This window comes from Leishmania infantum, chromosome 10 (genome assembly GCF_000002875.2).
Source record: "Leishmania infantum JPCM5 genome chromosome 10".
NCBI classification, from domain to species: Eukaryota; Euglenozoa; class Kinetoplastea; order Trypanosomatida; family Trypanosomatidae; genus Leishmania; species Leishmania infantum.
In genome coordinates, this window is record NC_009394.2 from 443333 (window position 1) to 458239 (window position 14907).

General features: G+C 62.6%; 5 protein-coding genes across 5 annotated transcripts; all 5 read right to left on the bottom strand.

Annotated features, from left to right (window-relative positions):
* Positions 1 to 417: 417 nt before the first annotated feature.
* Positions 418 to 4089, bottom strand: LINJ_10_1120 (conserved hypothetical protein; the record flags this gene model as incomplete). The annotated part of the gene is made up of 1 exon (XM_001463719.2): positions 418 to 4089. One exon carries the CDS (start codon positions 4087 to 4089, stop codon positions 418 to 420), a length of 3672 nt encoding a protein of 1223 aa, XP_001463756.2.
* A 550-nt stretch (positions 4090 to 4639) lies between these two features.
* LINJ_10_1130 (conserved hypothetical protein) lies at positions 4640 to 5467 on the bottom strand (the record flags this gene model as incomplete). The annotated part of the gene is made up of 1 exon (XM_001463720.1): positions 4640 to 5467. The coding sequence occupies one exon, from the start codon at positions 5465 to 5467 to the stop codon at positions 4640 to 4642; it is 828 nt and encodes a 275-aa protein (XP_001463757.1).
* Positions 5468 to 6144: 677 nt separating this feature from the next.
* LINJ_10_1140 (conserved hypothetical protein) lies at positions 6145 to 7113 on the bottom strand (the record flags this gene model as incomplete). The annotated part of the gene is made up of 1 exon (XM_001463721.1): positions 6145 to 7113. The coding sequence occupies one exon, from the start codon at positions 7111 to 7113 to the stop codon at positions 6145 to 6147; it is 969 nt and encodes a 322-aa protein (XP_001463758.1).
* A 636-nt stretch (positions 7114 to 7749) lies between these two features.
* On the bottom strand, positions 7750 to 9528 carry LINJ_10_1150 (hypothetical protein, unknown function; the record flags this gene model as incomplete). Its single annotated transcript, XM_001463722.1, has 1 exon — positions 7750 to 9528. One exon carries the CDS (start codon positions 9526 to 9528, stop codon positions 7750 to 7752), a length of 1779 nt encoding a protein of 592 aa, XP_001463759.1.
* Positions 9529 to 12364: 2836 nt separating this feature from the next.
* On the bottom strand, positions 12365 to 14560 carry LINJ_10_1160 (conserved hypothetical protein; the record flags this gene model as incomplete). The annotated part of the gene is made up of 1 exon (XM_001463723.1): positions 12365 to 14560. One exon carries the CDS (start codon positions 14558 to 14560, stop codon positions 12365 to 12367), a length of 2196 nt encoding a protein of 731 aa, XP_001463760.1.
* Positions 14561 to 14907: the final 347 nt, after the last annotated feature.

A 14907-nucleotide genomic window follows, 5' to 3' on the forward strand; every position in this document is an offset into this window, starting at 1 on the left:
AGAGAGCAAGAGCGAGAGCGCCATCAGCTTGTGTGTGTGTGTGTGTTGCGATTCCGTGAGCGGCGCACGCAAACCAATGAGCAGCAGAACACAGGCAAGCGGCAAAAGTGGACAGCGCCCGCAGCGCGCACACGACTGGATTCACGAGAGGTGCGAAGGCCGCGACTAGTGCTGCCCTGCACGCGCCCGCTCTCTCGCTCTCTCGTCCCCGGTGCGTGTGTGTACATGCGAGCATGCGTTCCTCCTGTACATTCCAAGCAGTTGCAGAGAACCAGGCCACTAAAAGGAGAAAGAGGGCGCATGGTGAGTGGACATTGTAGGACTGCAAGCGTGTCGAAGAGAGGGCGTGCGGGCGAGCCACGTGGACGAAGAAGCACGCACGTCAGACACGACGCACGCGACAAGTGGGAGGTGCCACTACACACCAGCAACAGCGCAGATCCAGCTCACCGCCGTCGCCACCTCCTCGTGTGACACATCCTCCAGGAAGGAGAAGAGCGAGCTGCCTATGAAGGCCGAGCTGGCGACCACTGAGGGGGTTGCGGCGCCGATGAAGCGCCGCTCCGACTCGCTCTTCGATCCTAACGCCGCCGATACTGCCAGAATCGGTGCCAGCTCACGCCACAGGATGCACACTACTCCCTCTGCCTTCTGCGCCAGCATCAGGAGCTCCTTACCAACAACCTCGGAGAAGTGCGTCTCGGCGGCTTTAGGGTTTCCACCGGCACCAGCCCCTCCACGTTGGCGCAGCCGTGAGCTTGCGGCTTGAATCACTAGGACAAGGTCTTCGTAACAGTGCGACAGCACCGCTTGCCACTGTAGCACCTCTGCCTCTGACGCTGCCGAAGCCACGGTGGCCGTGTCCTCGCGGAGGGACGAGGGAGAGCGACGGACTGCGCCACTATCACCGGTGCTTCGCCACGGAAATAAGGGCGGCGCGCCGCTACGAACGCAGGCGCGGCCCTCTACCAGCAGGCTGGCAAGCCATCGCACCCGCTCAGCGATCTTCTCGTCTACCTGGCCTTCTCTGGCCATCACCGCCGCCCGGGCAGCGAGCCGGCGGGCGCCGCCGGTGCCACCCGTGAGCTTCACGTCTTTGTCCCCCGCCACAGAGAACGATGGGGATAAGCCGCTGCCGCCGGAGTTGCCTGTGTGACCACCACCGCTGCTTACCACACTGAGAGCCGCCTTGACAAGCAGCAGTGCATCGCTCTTCACGACAAGCAAGCCGGACGGCTTGAGGGGCCCCACGTAGCGGTGCACCATCCACTGCGCCTCGTCCTCCAACTCTTCGCCTTTCTGCACCGCTGCGCCTGCTCGCAACTCGTATGTGCAGGCGAGGATGGAGCGCATCTGCGCTGGCGTCGCCTCGTGCATCAAGACTTTCAATGCGGCCTCTGCCGCGTCCTCGGCGAAGGCCGAGCCGCCATCTCTATCATGAGGCGACTCGACTGCCTCCGCACTTGGCTGCCCATCACCGCCGTCTACGCCAGTGCTCTCAGTTTTGTACTTCGCTGGCAGGAACGGGAGCGACTCGGCCAACGCGCACGCCACCAGCACGCGCGACTGCGCATCTGCAGGCTTCAGCGACTCAGTGGAGGAGGACAGCTCGCGACAAAGTATCTGCACACCTGTCAGCAGCGCGCGCATCTCGGCACTGTCCACAGAGAAATCGTGCTCCTGGGCGAGCGTGGTCGTGGTGGCGCGATGGCCGCCTCCGTCGCGGACCCCGAACGAGGCAACGACATGGGAGACACGTTGGCGCTGCTGGGAGAGGGGCGACAAGGACACGGTCGCCACGGCCGAGGTGGCGGGCGAGGGGGAGTACAAGCCGAGTTCGAACCGCCGCTGCAGACACCAGCGTAGCCACCGCGCCCGAAGCACTGAGAGTGTAGGCGACGACGCGTTTGGTGGTATTGGCGTCGCGGCGCTATCCGACGAAGGGAAGAGCGCGTTGTAGACGTCGAAGAAACGCCCACCCGCCACGCATGCCGCCATCAGCGAGGGGTGTAGCTCCATGCGCAGCACCTGCACGGCAAGAGCCACCGCTGCCGCCTCCTTCTCGGTCGCCGCCGCCACCAACGCCTCGTCGATACCCACGCCAGTCGCGCTCGCGCAGCCCATGGCGGACTGCTGCAGTACCGCAACACTGCGCTTCTCTGCGAGCTGCACGAGGGCTTTGGAGACAGCGTCCTGCGAGGTTGATGCGGTGATGGCCGTGCTCCTGCTAGAGCGCGGGGCTGTACGGCGGACAGTGCTCGTCATTGTGCGCCCACTTGCGTCGATCTGAGCGTGACTGCTTATGGGCGCTTCCAACGGGGTGTGGGAGGAGGCACCGGCGCTGCTGGGCTGTAGGGAGGTCAACAGGGCACGGAGAAGCACCAGCAGGCACACCTCTGCCATGTCTTCCGCGCCAACAGAGTTACTTTCCCCATTGCCAGCGGCGGCTTCACCGGCCAGCACCGTCTCCTCGGCGGCGGAGTCACGCACAGCGTACTCGATGGTGCCCCATAGCGAGCTCAGCACTGTGGCGGCCAGTCGGCGGTTTGCTGGCAAGACGGCCGTGATGAGCGTGGCGTAGTCGGTTGCCAACGACCAGCGCAGCCCACGCAACGCTTGCGCGAAGGTCGGAGACGCCGCAAAGTACGTTTCAAAGCAGGCGATGGCATGGTGGACGTTGAGGTCGCTGAGCGTCGCTAGCAGGACGGCGCTGAAGTGCACAGCGTTGCGCACGAAGGCGAACGGCGCGCCGCCGCCAGCGTCACCCTCACCACCGCCACCAATCCGCGACTGCACACTCATGACGGAGGCAAACAGGCAGTCCACAAGGGCATCGAGGCCGTGGCCGCCGTGGTGCACAATTATCTGCGCTAGCTCCGGCACAGCGCCGAGGATCGCCTGCCAGGCACCCGTGCGAAGCAATGCCTGCTGAACGTTATGGCCGTCTCCGTCTGTGCTCCAGAGCGCTGCTTTCATCTCGCCCTCCACATCTCCATCACCAGATGGAAAAGCAGAGAGCCAGCGAAGCGTGGCAGACAGCGACGGCCTCGGCGCCGAGGCCGCTTCGTCGCCCTCCATCAGCGCTTCGAGGGCGTCCACCGGCACCGCCTCGCGCACCTTCATGCAGAACCACGAACCAGCCAGTGAGGAGACCTGCGCCGGCATAGGTGCGCCAGTGGCGTCGTCAGCGGCCGACGCAGATGCCTGCTGCGCCGAAAGCACTGTCGACACCTCCCCTGCAGCTCGCACAGCCACGTTGAGGAGCGGCTTGCTTGCGGCTGCTGCTTCCTCTGTCAAGCCGGATGACGGCGATGCAGCGGGCTGCGTATGCGTCGGCACCGGGAGTGATGACTGCAGAGGCGGCAGCAGCACCGGGGGGGCGTTCCGCACGTCTTTGCCGCTGGTGCCGTCCAGGATGCTGACATCAGCCGCCGCAGCGCCAAACAACGACGCGGCCTTGTTGCCTCCGCCCGCGAAGTCGCTGCGGGAGTCCACTTTCGCGGAGAGACCAGGACCATTCGTGCCACCAACGTGCCGCGTGCGTGCAGCGGCGCCACCGGTGTTGGTCGGCACGTACACCGGCACTTTGCTGGCCGGCACGTCTGGCAGCGCATCTTCCAGCGGCACCGCCTCGGTGTCCGCATGCTTGCCAGTCAGCACCGTGTACAGTTGCTGCAGGAAGGCGCTGGCGCAGTCGTCAGCGCCGTTCATCATGCCGTCCACCATTGCTGCGCTTACATCCACCCCCTTCTGGCGCAGCACCTTGCGCAGAACAAACCAGTTGCTCTGCTTGTTCGCAGCGCTGGCCTTGTTCTCGAAGCTGTGCAGTGGCACATGCGACCAGTAGCGAGCACATATGTGCGCAATCACATATCCGTTGGCCAAGTCCCGCTTCGGGTACTTGACGGAGCCGCCAAGTTGCAGCGACTGCAACCATGCCAGGATCTCGCGAGGAAGCGCGGCGCCGGTGCGAAGCGAAAAGGGCGTCGCCGCTGTACTCAGTGAGGGGGCAGCGAGAGACGACTCCTTCCCGATGGCGGTGCTCCGCCGCCCGACGGAGACCGCCTCCGAGGACGACGTTTGTGTCATTGCTCCGCTGCCACAAACGCCGACACGCGTGAGCTTGCGCGGGTCGCCCACAGGAAAGGGGGGAGGAGAAGGCAAGCGACAACAAAGGGCGTAAGGGGATAGAGGTGTGAAGGAGATACGGCGTGTGCATGCCTGCGTTTCTATAGGCCCGTGTATCCGAGAAGGTGTGTTGACGCGCGCACGCCACTCACGAGGTTCGACTCTGTGCGCGTGTGCGCGAGCAGCAGCCGATGATGATGCAGGAAGGAAGGAAGGGGGTGAGGAGGGGAGAAGGTTGATGGTTCGGGGAGAAAGGGAGAGCGGGGGAGGAGTGGGAAGGCGTCGCACATGTGTCCTCCTCTTTGAGCACCACGCACGCACGCATGTGCACACCGGTGCTTCCTTCTCCTGTCGCTCAAGTATCTGCGCTTGGTGGTGTGTCGTGAATGTGGTCTGGACAATAGGCGTGAAGGGAGATGAAGAGGTGCGATGCGGGCAGGCGACAAGGTTTCGCACACACCTTCACAGCCAAGGGGCATGCCTACCACCTTCCTTGAGCAAGGAGTCCCCTTCAGTGGCCGAGAACGACGTAGCGGAGCGTGCGCCATGCACCCCGCGGTGCCTGTTCGATGCCATTGCGCAGTCGACGGCCGTAGTAGAAGGCGCCGAGGGTCATGAGGTGCGTCATGGGCAGCCTACGCCGTTCCGTTGCACGCCTGACAGCGCTGTTCTTGTTCACGCTCTCGAAGTACTCCGCCGTGAAGCCGTGTGTGCCGTCTGCCATGGCCGCGTCTGCGCGGATGCGGTTTTCCTTCGTCTGCCGGTCCTTCTCGAGGTGCCGCGCGTAGCGTACAAAGTCGCTGAAAGACACGTTCGCCTCCCGCATCTTCGCCTCCAGTGAGGAAATCACCGAGTTGCTGGTGGTGCGCTGCCATGGCAGCGTGAAGCCACGCAGGCTTATCGACGAGCCCGGCGCGCGGAAGCTGGCCGTCACCTCTGCCCACGCATCTTCGTGCGGGCGCGCTGCCGCACTGCCCTCGCCGCTCGCACTTGCGCTGGAGGGACGCGGGCCGAGGCCGGCGCCTTGGTGGTACTGCACTCGGTGCTCGAGCAGCTCTTTCAGGCAGGTGTAGGCCTCCGTCAGCTGCACCATTTTCGCTGTTGCGGCCTTCTCATTGTCGGCGTGCAGGTCTGGGTGACATTCTTTCGTGAGCTGCACGAACCTCTTCCGGAGGTCGCGCTTGCTTGTGGGTGGCGCCTGGAAGCCGAGGACGCGGCAAGCAACGCTGATGGGCAGGCAGCGGTGCAGCGGGCAGTGACGGAGCATATCGACGCGCGTTGCAGAGTCACAGAAACGCACACATACACACACGCACGTCACTGCCTCCTTCTCACCCATACGCAAACTTAGCGGGTGCACATCCAACGCGAGGAGAGATGAGGCACAAGTGAGGGAGAGGGAGAGGGGGAGGGAGAGGGAGGAATTAGCGAAGGTGAGGCGAGGGCTCTTTGATGCGTGCCCACATTTCTGTAAGAGGATACTGAAGGCTTCATTTAGTGTTGCCGTCGCGTAAAAGGCGGCTCTCTCCGGGGGAAGGGAGGGGAGGGGGAGGCTGCGTGGGGTCACGTCATAACCGCTACTCTGAGGCAGCAACCTCTTTTGGAGCTGGGACGCGAAACATGCACCATTGCGACGTACTCGCGCGCCGCGTTTCCACGCCGTTCACTACACCCCCAACATGCATTACGCAGCTCCCACCGCACATCGAATCGACGGCGGCGCACGCGCGTGTGCCAAGCCGCTTGCCTTGTTCGCTTAGAGAGAAAGGGGGTTCGGCATAGCTGCAGTGGCGACCTCAAGGCACACCGGCGCCTGGGCACGCGTACGTACACGCATGGGGAGCAAGAGTCACCGAGGGGTTTGCACCCCCCCTCCTCCTCCCTCTACCTCTCACTACCTCATCACACGTTACAGAGAATACGCCTCCTGCGATGACCGCATGAACGCGGAGCCGACACTTCCCCCATCAGCGGGAACGCCTCGCTCGCTCACTCACTCCACCCGCCGTGCCTTGCCTACACAAGGGTCACCAAAACGTCCACGCCGAACAACTGTGCGAAGAGATGCACTGCCTCATCAATGTGATTCACCCAGCTGTCGACACTGCCACTGCGGGCACCGGCTTGCACGCCGCCACCCCCGGTGCCCGCACTCACGACACCGCCACGGCCACCGGCCGTACCGGCATCGCCGCCGCCGCCATCTTCGTCATCGCCATCGTCGTCTTCCTCCGTCTGCGCAGCGAGCGCCTCTTCTTCCGCTGCGGTGCGCGCATCAACGGAGAAAGTCCAGCCACTGCGCTTCAACATCAGCTCCACAACGCGCTGCAGCACAAGCGCCGCTCTGGACGGATCGTCGGCGACAATATGCATCACGCCGACCGGCTTTGTGCCCCTGCCCTTCGTCACAGCACCGCCGTGGCGCACGCGCTGCTGCTGGTAGTACTCAATGATATAGTCGAACGTGGCCATGTCTGTCGTGGCGATGAGGTCGAAGTATGGTGGCGGCGCCGCGGTACCGCCCTCCGCCAAGATACACACGGCGCGGCGCAGTGACTGCTCTGCCTCGGAGAAAGAGGAGTTGAAGTACGCGTAAGGGGTTATGCGAGCATCGCCGCCGTCCATGTCCATATAGGGGAGGCCGGTGGCAGCGTCGTTGTCGATGACCCCGCTCAGCAGCTTACCGGCCATCTGCAGCACCTGCGTGTCCTCGCTTACCGAGGTATCGGCGTTGCCCAGCTGTGCGGCGCCAGAGTGGAGCTGGTTCTGTTGCGGCTGGAGCGCCGCTGCCCGGGCGAGGGCGGGCGTTGTGCTGGCGCTCACGGCCAACACATCACTCAGGTGACCGCACCGCAGCGTCATGTGGGCAAAGAGCATCAGCGCCGTCGCCTGCGTCGCCTCCGCTGCGGTGGGCGGAGAGGAGAACGGCGCCGCCCCGCCGCGGGCGGGGGCGCTGCCGTCCACCACGTGGAGATGGAACTTCATGCGGCGCCTCAAACGGCAGCTAATGAGGACAGAGAGAGAGAGAGCACCGTGCGCGTATAAACGGACAAGTTCGTTGCGTGCGTGGGCTGTTCGCGTGTTCGTGCGCTACGCCGTGGCGCGGCAGGAGCATCAAAGTCGAAGGACACAGAGAGGAAGCGAGCGAGTGGGAGACGGAGCGGTGCGGTGGATGAGGAGAAGTGGCACCGAGAAGGGGAGCGATGCGGCACCGCCTCGTCTCTTGTGCCCGCCAGCGAGCGGGGCAACGGCGACGATGATCAGGAGCAGTCGGCATCGCCTTGCGTCTGCGCGTATGCACCATGAAATCGAATGGAGAGGGACGAAGGTGAGCACGCACGTTGCGATAGACCACACGCACACACACACACACACACACACAGTCGAGTTGTAGGGAAGGAGGGAGGCAGCTGGACGGACATGCGCCGTGGAGCGAGAGAGAGAGAGGGTGCGGTGTGTGTGTGTGCGTGCGTGTCGGGGAGGGGGCCACAACGTACATGAAGAGGTGCTCTGTGTTCGCCAAGTGTGCCAGCGTCTTCCTCCTTGCCCGCCAGCTCCTCAACAGCCGGCAGCACCGATGAGCCCCTCCTCCCAACTGCCTCGCCGTCGGAAACGATATTCTCACCACACTGCAGGCCCTTGGCTGCCCACCTTTTCCCGCGCCACAACGCCGAGTGCGCCGTCGACGCCACTCTCGAGGGACGCCAGGTGCGCCTCAAGGGCCGTCTTCTGTCGGCGAAGCAGGTCGAGCGCGCTCCGCTCCCGCTCCAGCGTGCCGCGTAGCTCGGCCTCGGTCCGCTCCAGAGCGACCACCTCCTCCACACTGCGCTGCAAGTGCCGCTCCAGCCGCGGCAGTTCTCGCTGAAGCACTGTGTAGCGTTCCGCTGCACCGTTTGCGGCACTTGACCCACCGAGACAGAAGGCCGCGGCTACCTCGCTGCTGTCATCACCTTTTTCCCCTGACAGCCAACCGTCGCGCGCGCGCCGCTTCTGATAGAGCGCTTCGTCCACGGCCGCACAGTCTGCTGCTGCCTGTGCACGCTGCGCGTGCACTTCATCGTACTTGTCGGACACGGACTTCAAGGCTTGCCGCACCCGCTCAAGATCATCCTCTGCATCCTCACGTCTTCGCTTCGAGTCGCGGTATGCCTGTTGCGCCGCTGCGAGCGCTTCTTCAGCAGCGTGGTGATCACTGATGGCCATGTCGTAGGCTGCCTTCGCCTGGTGATAGCGAGCCTCGCTGGCGGCCAGCTCCTGACGCGCGATGGCGTCCTGGAAAGCGGCGTGCTGATGCAGTTGTTGAACACGCTGCAGTGCCTCCTTTGTGGCTTGCTCTCGCAGCGCGGACGCATTCTGTAACGCAGCGGCGCGCTCAGCCGCTGCGCACTGCGCCCGCAACTCCGCCAGCCGGCGACGTTCGTGGGCTTCTTCCTTGGTCGCCTCCGCCACGGCCGCCTTCAGCCTTTCGAGCCGATGCTGCAGCGCCTGTTCACTTTCGGCGCGCCGCTGTAGCCGCGCTGTCGCGGCCCTGCGCTGCTCTGCGCGAGCTCTCTGCGACTCACAGTGCGAGCCTAGCAGGAGGCGGGTGCGCCGCACCACAGCATCCGCAAGACTTCGCAACGAATCGGGCGCGCTTTCCTTCGCCCCTGCATCCTCTTCCGAGTCGCAGGAACCACCCCCGTGGACAGACTCCAGCAGGGTCGCCTTTTTCTCCCGAGCCGACGCTGAGTGGGCCGCATACTCCTCAGTTTGACCGTGGTGTTGCTGATGTCGCTGGTACAGCTCTGCCAAACCCCGCAGCATGTCGCGCAAAGCCTCCTTCAGCGACGCTTCCCCTTCCACGATGGCCTGCACAGCGACGGTAAGCCGCTGAAGGTGACGAGTATGCGGCGATGGGGCCTCACCCTCGCGCTGCTTACGGTGTAGTCGTAGCAGCCGCTCGCGGCCGAGACTCAGCAGCGCCCATCGGCTCTCAAACACGCGCGTGTTTGCCGCCTCCAGGTCCTCGAGCTGAGCGAGGCGCTTCCGTGCTTGTTCGACGGTATAAGGGGCATCCGCAGTCGTGCGCGAGAAGCCGGATGTGCTCGCCGATGCCTTCAGGCCTTGTGCATGCAGCTCCCACGAGCGCTCATCGGTTCCTGGAGCCACGGGAGTGGATACTGGCGCGGCAGAGGACGACAGACGCGGCGGCCTCGGCGACATCGAGTCTTGGTCAGCGCAGGCGAGGCTAGTGCTCGAGGCACGTCGCTGCTGTCGCTGTGCTAGCAGCGCGTGTCGCCCCCACGCTAGCAGCCTTGCTACATCCTCGCTCAGCGCCGAGGGTGCGACGGCGGATGAGGATGCAGCGACAGAGGAAGAGATGGAGTCATGGGCGGACTTGTGCGGCGGTACGTGCCACATGCAAGACGATAGAGGGTGGTGGGCTGATGCGCGGCTTACGGGTAATATGTGGGCAGAGTATTCTGCGAGTGTGCTCGGCACTCAGAGATCACGGCGACACACACACACACACCAATTCGTCACGCTAAGCTGACTGCCCTGCGCTCATGGGCACAACAAACAGAAAGGTCGTAGGAGGGAGGGGGTAGGGGTGGGGGGCAGATGATGAGGTCGGGTCAATGATGAGCCACCACAGCGTGCTGCACGGTTGACGTGTACGACGGTGATGACGGTTCGCTGATGCCTGAAGCACGCATGCCCACGTGCACAGAGAGACACTCGTTTCTGCTTGGAGTGCGGAACGAAGTGGGTGGGGCGGGAGACGGCGGGTGTGGTGGTGGGTGGTTGGAGGACGCGCAGACGTCATTGCATGCCTTCCTGCCCTGCTCCTTCCCTACTGTCTCTCTCAGAAAGAGCGAGAGAGGATGGTAGAATAAGAGACAAGGGCGGCGGCGGCAGAGGCGGCCTCCATACACGAGTGACCGTCTTCTCTGCCTGCGCCGTCTTCAATGGCTCTTTCCGTCTGCGTGACCACCTCCCTCGTCCATGTGGCCTGCCGTCGCTCATCGACACTGATGCTGCACGTCTTCGCGTGGCGGTGTAGAGATGCGGATAGGTGAAGCAGGGTTGGATGGAAGAGATGGCCAAGGATGCACACACACACACACACACACACAAACAGCGCGAGGGAGCAAAAACGAGCTGGCGCGCCGTCTCTCCTGTCGAATGGACGGGGACTTTCGGTACGCATGCGACGTTTTCAATGTTCCGTTGATCTTGATGAACGCGGGCACGAGAACGTATAAAACGATGAAGAGGGGAGCCCACCTGTAAAACAACACACGCACGCACGACATGGTCCGCCGACGTGGCGCCGACCTCCTCATCCGCCCGGCACGCACACGTTAAGGGCCTTCTGCACAGACAAAGCAGATGGAGAGAGAGGGAGGGCGGGCGCGACGGCCGGCACACCGGCACACACACACACATCAACGGCTTCCGCCCAACAACAAATGAAAGACGTCGACGGCATCTGGGTAGCAACGACGCACACACACACACACACACGCTTAATGACAGCGAGCGCCATCATGCGTCGACAAGTTGAGAAGAAAAAAGAAGGGCATCCGGGCACGTGAGCACACAAACGCCGACGGAGAGACACCGACAGGGGGCGTCTCTGCCTGCATGCGTGCCTGGGAAACGCAGCACCGACACACATAGAGCCAACAGCGATGCCTACAGCAACGAAGCGTTGGGTTAGGTGGGTGGGTGAGTGGGGATGGCGATGAGGTCCACATCCTTCGACACGTCTTCGATTCATACCCCCACTCGCCATCACCACTCCCTTCGCGCGTTCCCTCTCCTTGCCCATTCCCTTCCCTTCCCTACACCGCTGCGTAACCCAAGAGACACCTGCACAGACACAACTCTATACTCACGTCAGCGATCCAGGGAGGGGGGGGGAGCCTCCGCCATCAGCGCAGCTGCCGCTGTTTGACAGACAACAGTGTTGAAGCACACCGACCCATGAGAAGGGGAAGCGAGGGAAGGCGAAAACAGAAGGAGGTAGAGAAGCAAACAGCCTCTAAGACGGTATAGCTGCTGACCGCGATACCCACACCCACACTTGCACCCGCACACGCACAACTACTAATACATACGCAGCGAGAAGGAAAAAAAAGCATAGGAAGATGTGGGTGGGATGCTAGGAAAGAGGTGTGAGATAGTTACGTCTACTTCATGCCACCCCCTCCCACTCACCGCCCCCCGCGCTGCAGACACATCCTCGAAGATGAGGAGAGACCAAGTGTGCTCTCCTTCCCGTTCCCGCCTTTTCGCTCACCGACACCACTCACATGCAGCCACCGCCATGTGCCATCCGACCAGTCGCCGTCTTCACCGGCCCTCCTCTTCCTCTTTTCACGCGCACCTGACTAACCGGCCACGTGGAAAAGAAACACGCTCCAACACGCGGAAAGGCAGGCCGACGTCTCCCTCTTGCCTGCCTGCCTGCCTCCCCCTTAAAAAACAACAAACCGCCACTGCCATCATCGTCATGAGCAGTCTCTCCTCCTCGCCTCCCTGGACGCCAAAGTCAGCCGTGCAGCACGAGAGTCTAGAGCGAGGGAAACCTCCGGCACGAGAGGGCGCATCCACCGTCGCGCAACCGCGCACGCACAAAAAAAAAGAAAACCAACGGAACACACACACACACAATATATATATATATATAAGCGATAAAGAAGGCACAACGCCGAAACCATCAAGAACGTCTGCGCCCACAATACTATGCGCCGCTGCCATCCGCGGCACGATGCGCCACACGACACACCAGACAGAGACAGACAGACAGGGAGAGAGACAGAGGCAGGGAGGGTACCACGGGGCAAAACGGAAGGAAGGCGAAGCGGCTACGAGCAACACGACACGCCGGTTTCAGCCGTCGACATCGGCACGCGCACTTACACGCCGCAGAACCGAAACGCCCTACAATACACGTAAGCTGCTCACGAACACCGCCACGTCAAAGGCGCAGTGCGAGGGCGTCAGTGAGTCGCAAGAGAGGGAGAGGGAGGGGGAGGGGAGTGCTCGATGNNCANAGCACCATAGGTAGGGGGCCGGGCCCCTGACGCTGATCCAGATGGGTTCCGCTCCTTGATGGCCTCCTCCATAACGAAGACAGCCGGAGCTTCCTTGCAGGTGGTGCGAAGCTGCGCGGAAAGCTTGTTCAGGGGTCAATGCGGTTGTTCACAAAGACCACTCCTTTGCGGATGACATGCACCAAGGACCGGTGCTAGCACCCACCAATCTTCCACTGGAGGTACACCTCCACGAGCAGCGTGTCTGCCGGGCGTGCGGTGAAGATCTTGCGCAGCAGCTCCTTGTATTGGGTGCACAGGAAGTTCACGTCGTATCGAACGAACGTAAAGAAGGCCGATGCGCAGAGAAACGGGCTCTGCTTCTGCATGTCGCTCAGGGCCGGACTGGCGTGGAAGTTGTCGTCATCGTAGGAGGTGCACAGTTCGTTAAAGTACGTCACCTCGGGGTCGATGGTACCGACCAGGTCCAGCACGGTCTGCTTCGGCTGCTGGTCATCGTCCGCTTCATGAACGAACATGGGCGGGGTGTAGCGCAGAAGCGCTTGCAGGACGCGAAAGCGGTCTTGAGGCTTCAGGTCCTTCAGCTGGTCCGGCTTCGTGTCGGCCTCCACGTCGCGCACCATGTTCGCAATGACCTCCATGCTCACGTGATGATCTACAAGCATGTTGAGCACCTTTGTGTGCAGCGAGTATGGGAAGACGCTGTGGCCGTGCTTGATCAGCGACGCCCAGTGCACAAAGTACTTTGGGATGTCCGTGAATAGCTCCTCCTCCGCTGACTTCTGCACGTGTTGCAGCAGCGCCTCCTGCGCCTGCTCCGTGGTGAGAGCCCCCTTCTTCATCAAGGTCTCGAAGAGCTCACCGAGGCGGGTGCGCTCTGCCGTGTACTTGTATGTATTGATATACCGACCAAGCCACTTGGTGCAGTACACCACGACCACCTCAGGGGGGATCGAAGACATGATGGAGACGATCTCGTCGACAGAGCTGCTCATGAAGAAGTCATCCATCACCTTGGAGAACTCCTCGTAGTCAGGGATTCGTGGCTGCGCCTCCTGGATGGGCATGGGCGCCAGCGGCATTGTGGGCAGGCTGCCGCCGCGGCCGTTGTTATTCAACAGCGTTCCCGAGCCGTTGTTGTTGGTGTTGCCCTGCGCCGCGCTGCCGCCGCCCTCGGTGCGGCGTGCGCCGGGACCGTGCAGCGGCACCCAGTTGTTGTTCATAGTCTCGAGGAAGTTCTGCAGCAGGAACTGGATACGCTTCTGCGGGTGCGAGTTGCTCAGCTCAGTGATCGTCTCACGGTAGCGCGGGAGCGGGTCCTCGTAGAAAGCGGCGTCCAGGTGAGGACCGCACACCTGCAGAAGCTCCATGAAGTGGATGAGGCTGTAGTCGGTCGGAATGTGGCGGCGATGGCCGGGGCCGTAGAGCAGCGAGTCCAGCACGGCGTGCACAACCTTCTGGCGGACCAGTCGGCTCGTGAACATCAACCCCAGGAACTGAATGTTTGCCTTCTGCTTGCCCGAGAACTGGATACGCTCCATCTCAGCGTCCTCTGGCGACATGGTGGCCATCCGCTTCTCCAGCTCCACCGCCTCTGCCCCAGAGTTCATGAACGTGGATCGGCACTGACGAAGCACCTCATTGCGGATCATGCGACCGGCCTCTTCGCGCTCGCCGATGGAGGAGATGAGGTGCGCGATGAGCTGCACGTACAGGTGCGTGTAGCAGCTATCCTCCGGCTTCGTTGACTTGTTGAAAAAGACTTTGATGACCTCGTCGATCTCCTCCTTGGTAGACTGCCGAATGGGCAGGTCTGTTAGCTCTTTCTTCATCTTCTCTAGGTTCGATGCGGTGACCTTGCCGAGAATGCCCAGTACCTCGTTGTTGATCTTACGGTCTGTCATCACCTTCGACATGGTCGACGCGTTCTGCTCGCGGAAGAGATTATCGCGCAGGGAGTTGTTCTCCATGTCGTCCATGTTCTCCGGCATCTCCTTCCACATCGCACGCGCGTATTCCATTACTTCGCTCGGCACCGGCGCCTGGCACTTGCGCAGTTTGATGAAGTCCTCCACGTCGTAGATGTGGTCCTCCGGGTATGACACCTCGGTCGGCACGACCTCGGCGGCACCGCTACGCTCCTCCTCCGCCTCCTCCTTCGGCGGTGGGGGTGCTGGGGCGGGGGCCTGCAGCTGGGTAGGCAGCTTGGCCCGCGGCGCGCGAGGCAGACTGCTGTGGTGGTGCGGCTGCTGGGCGCCGATGCCTGTACCCGCGCCTCCAGGCTGCGCGCGGTCCAGAAAGCTAGCCGGCGCACCGGGGCGCAACGACATCCCCCGCGCCTGCTGCGCCAGCGGGGCGGATGTGATGCGGCCCGGGTAGTTCTTGTTCATGGCGACAGTGACGATGGCAACAGTGCGGCAGTGCGAAATCGCGAAAGGCGACACGGGGCGAACAAACGAAGGAGAGAGCCGGATATGGCGCGCTCAGCGGTGAGGTGTGTGTGTGTCGGCAGGAGACTTGAGGAGAGCCGCTCTCGCCGTGTGCGCAGGTGCAGCCCTTTCTTCGTGTGTCTCGCTGCCAGCTTGCCCGCTGCCGTCCTCCTCCTCTGCTGGGGGCTAATGGTGACGCACGCACTCTGTATCCCGGGAAGTGCCGTGGGTATATGTAAGACTGTGTACGGGGCGATGAGTATGGAGTGGGCGTGCGCGGACGTGGAAGTGCGTCGATGCACCGTAGG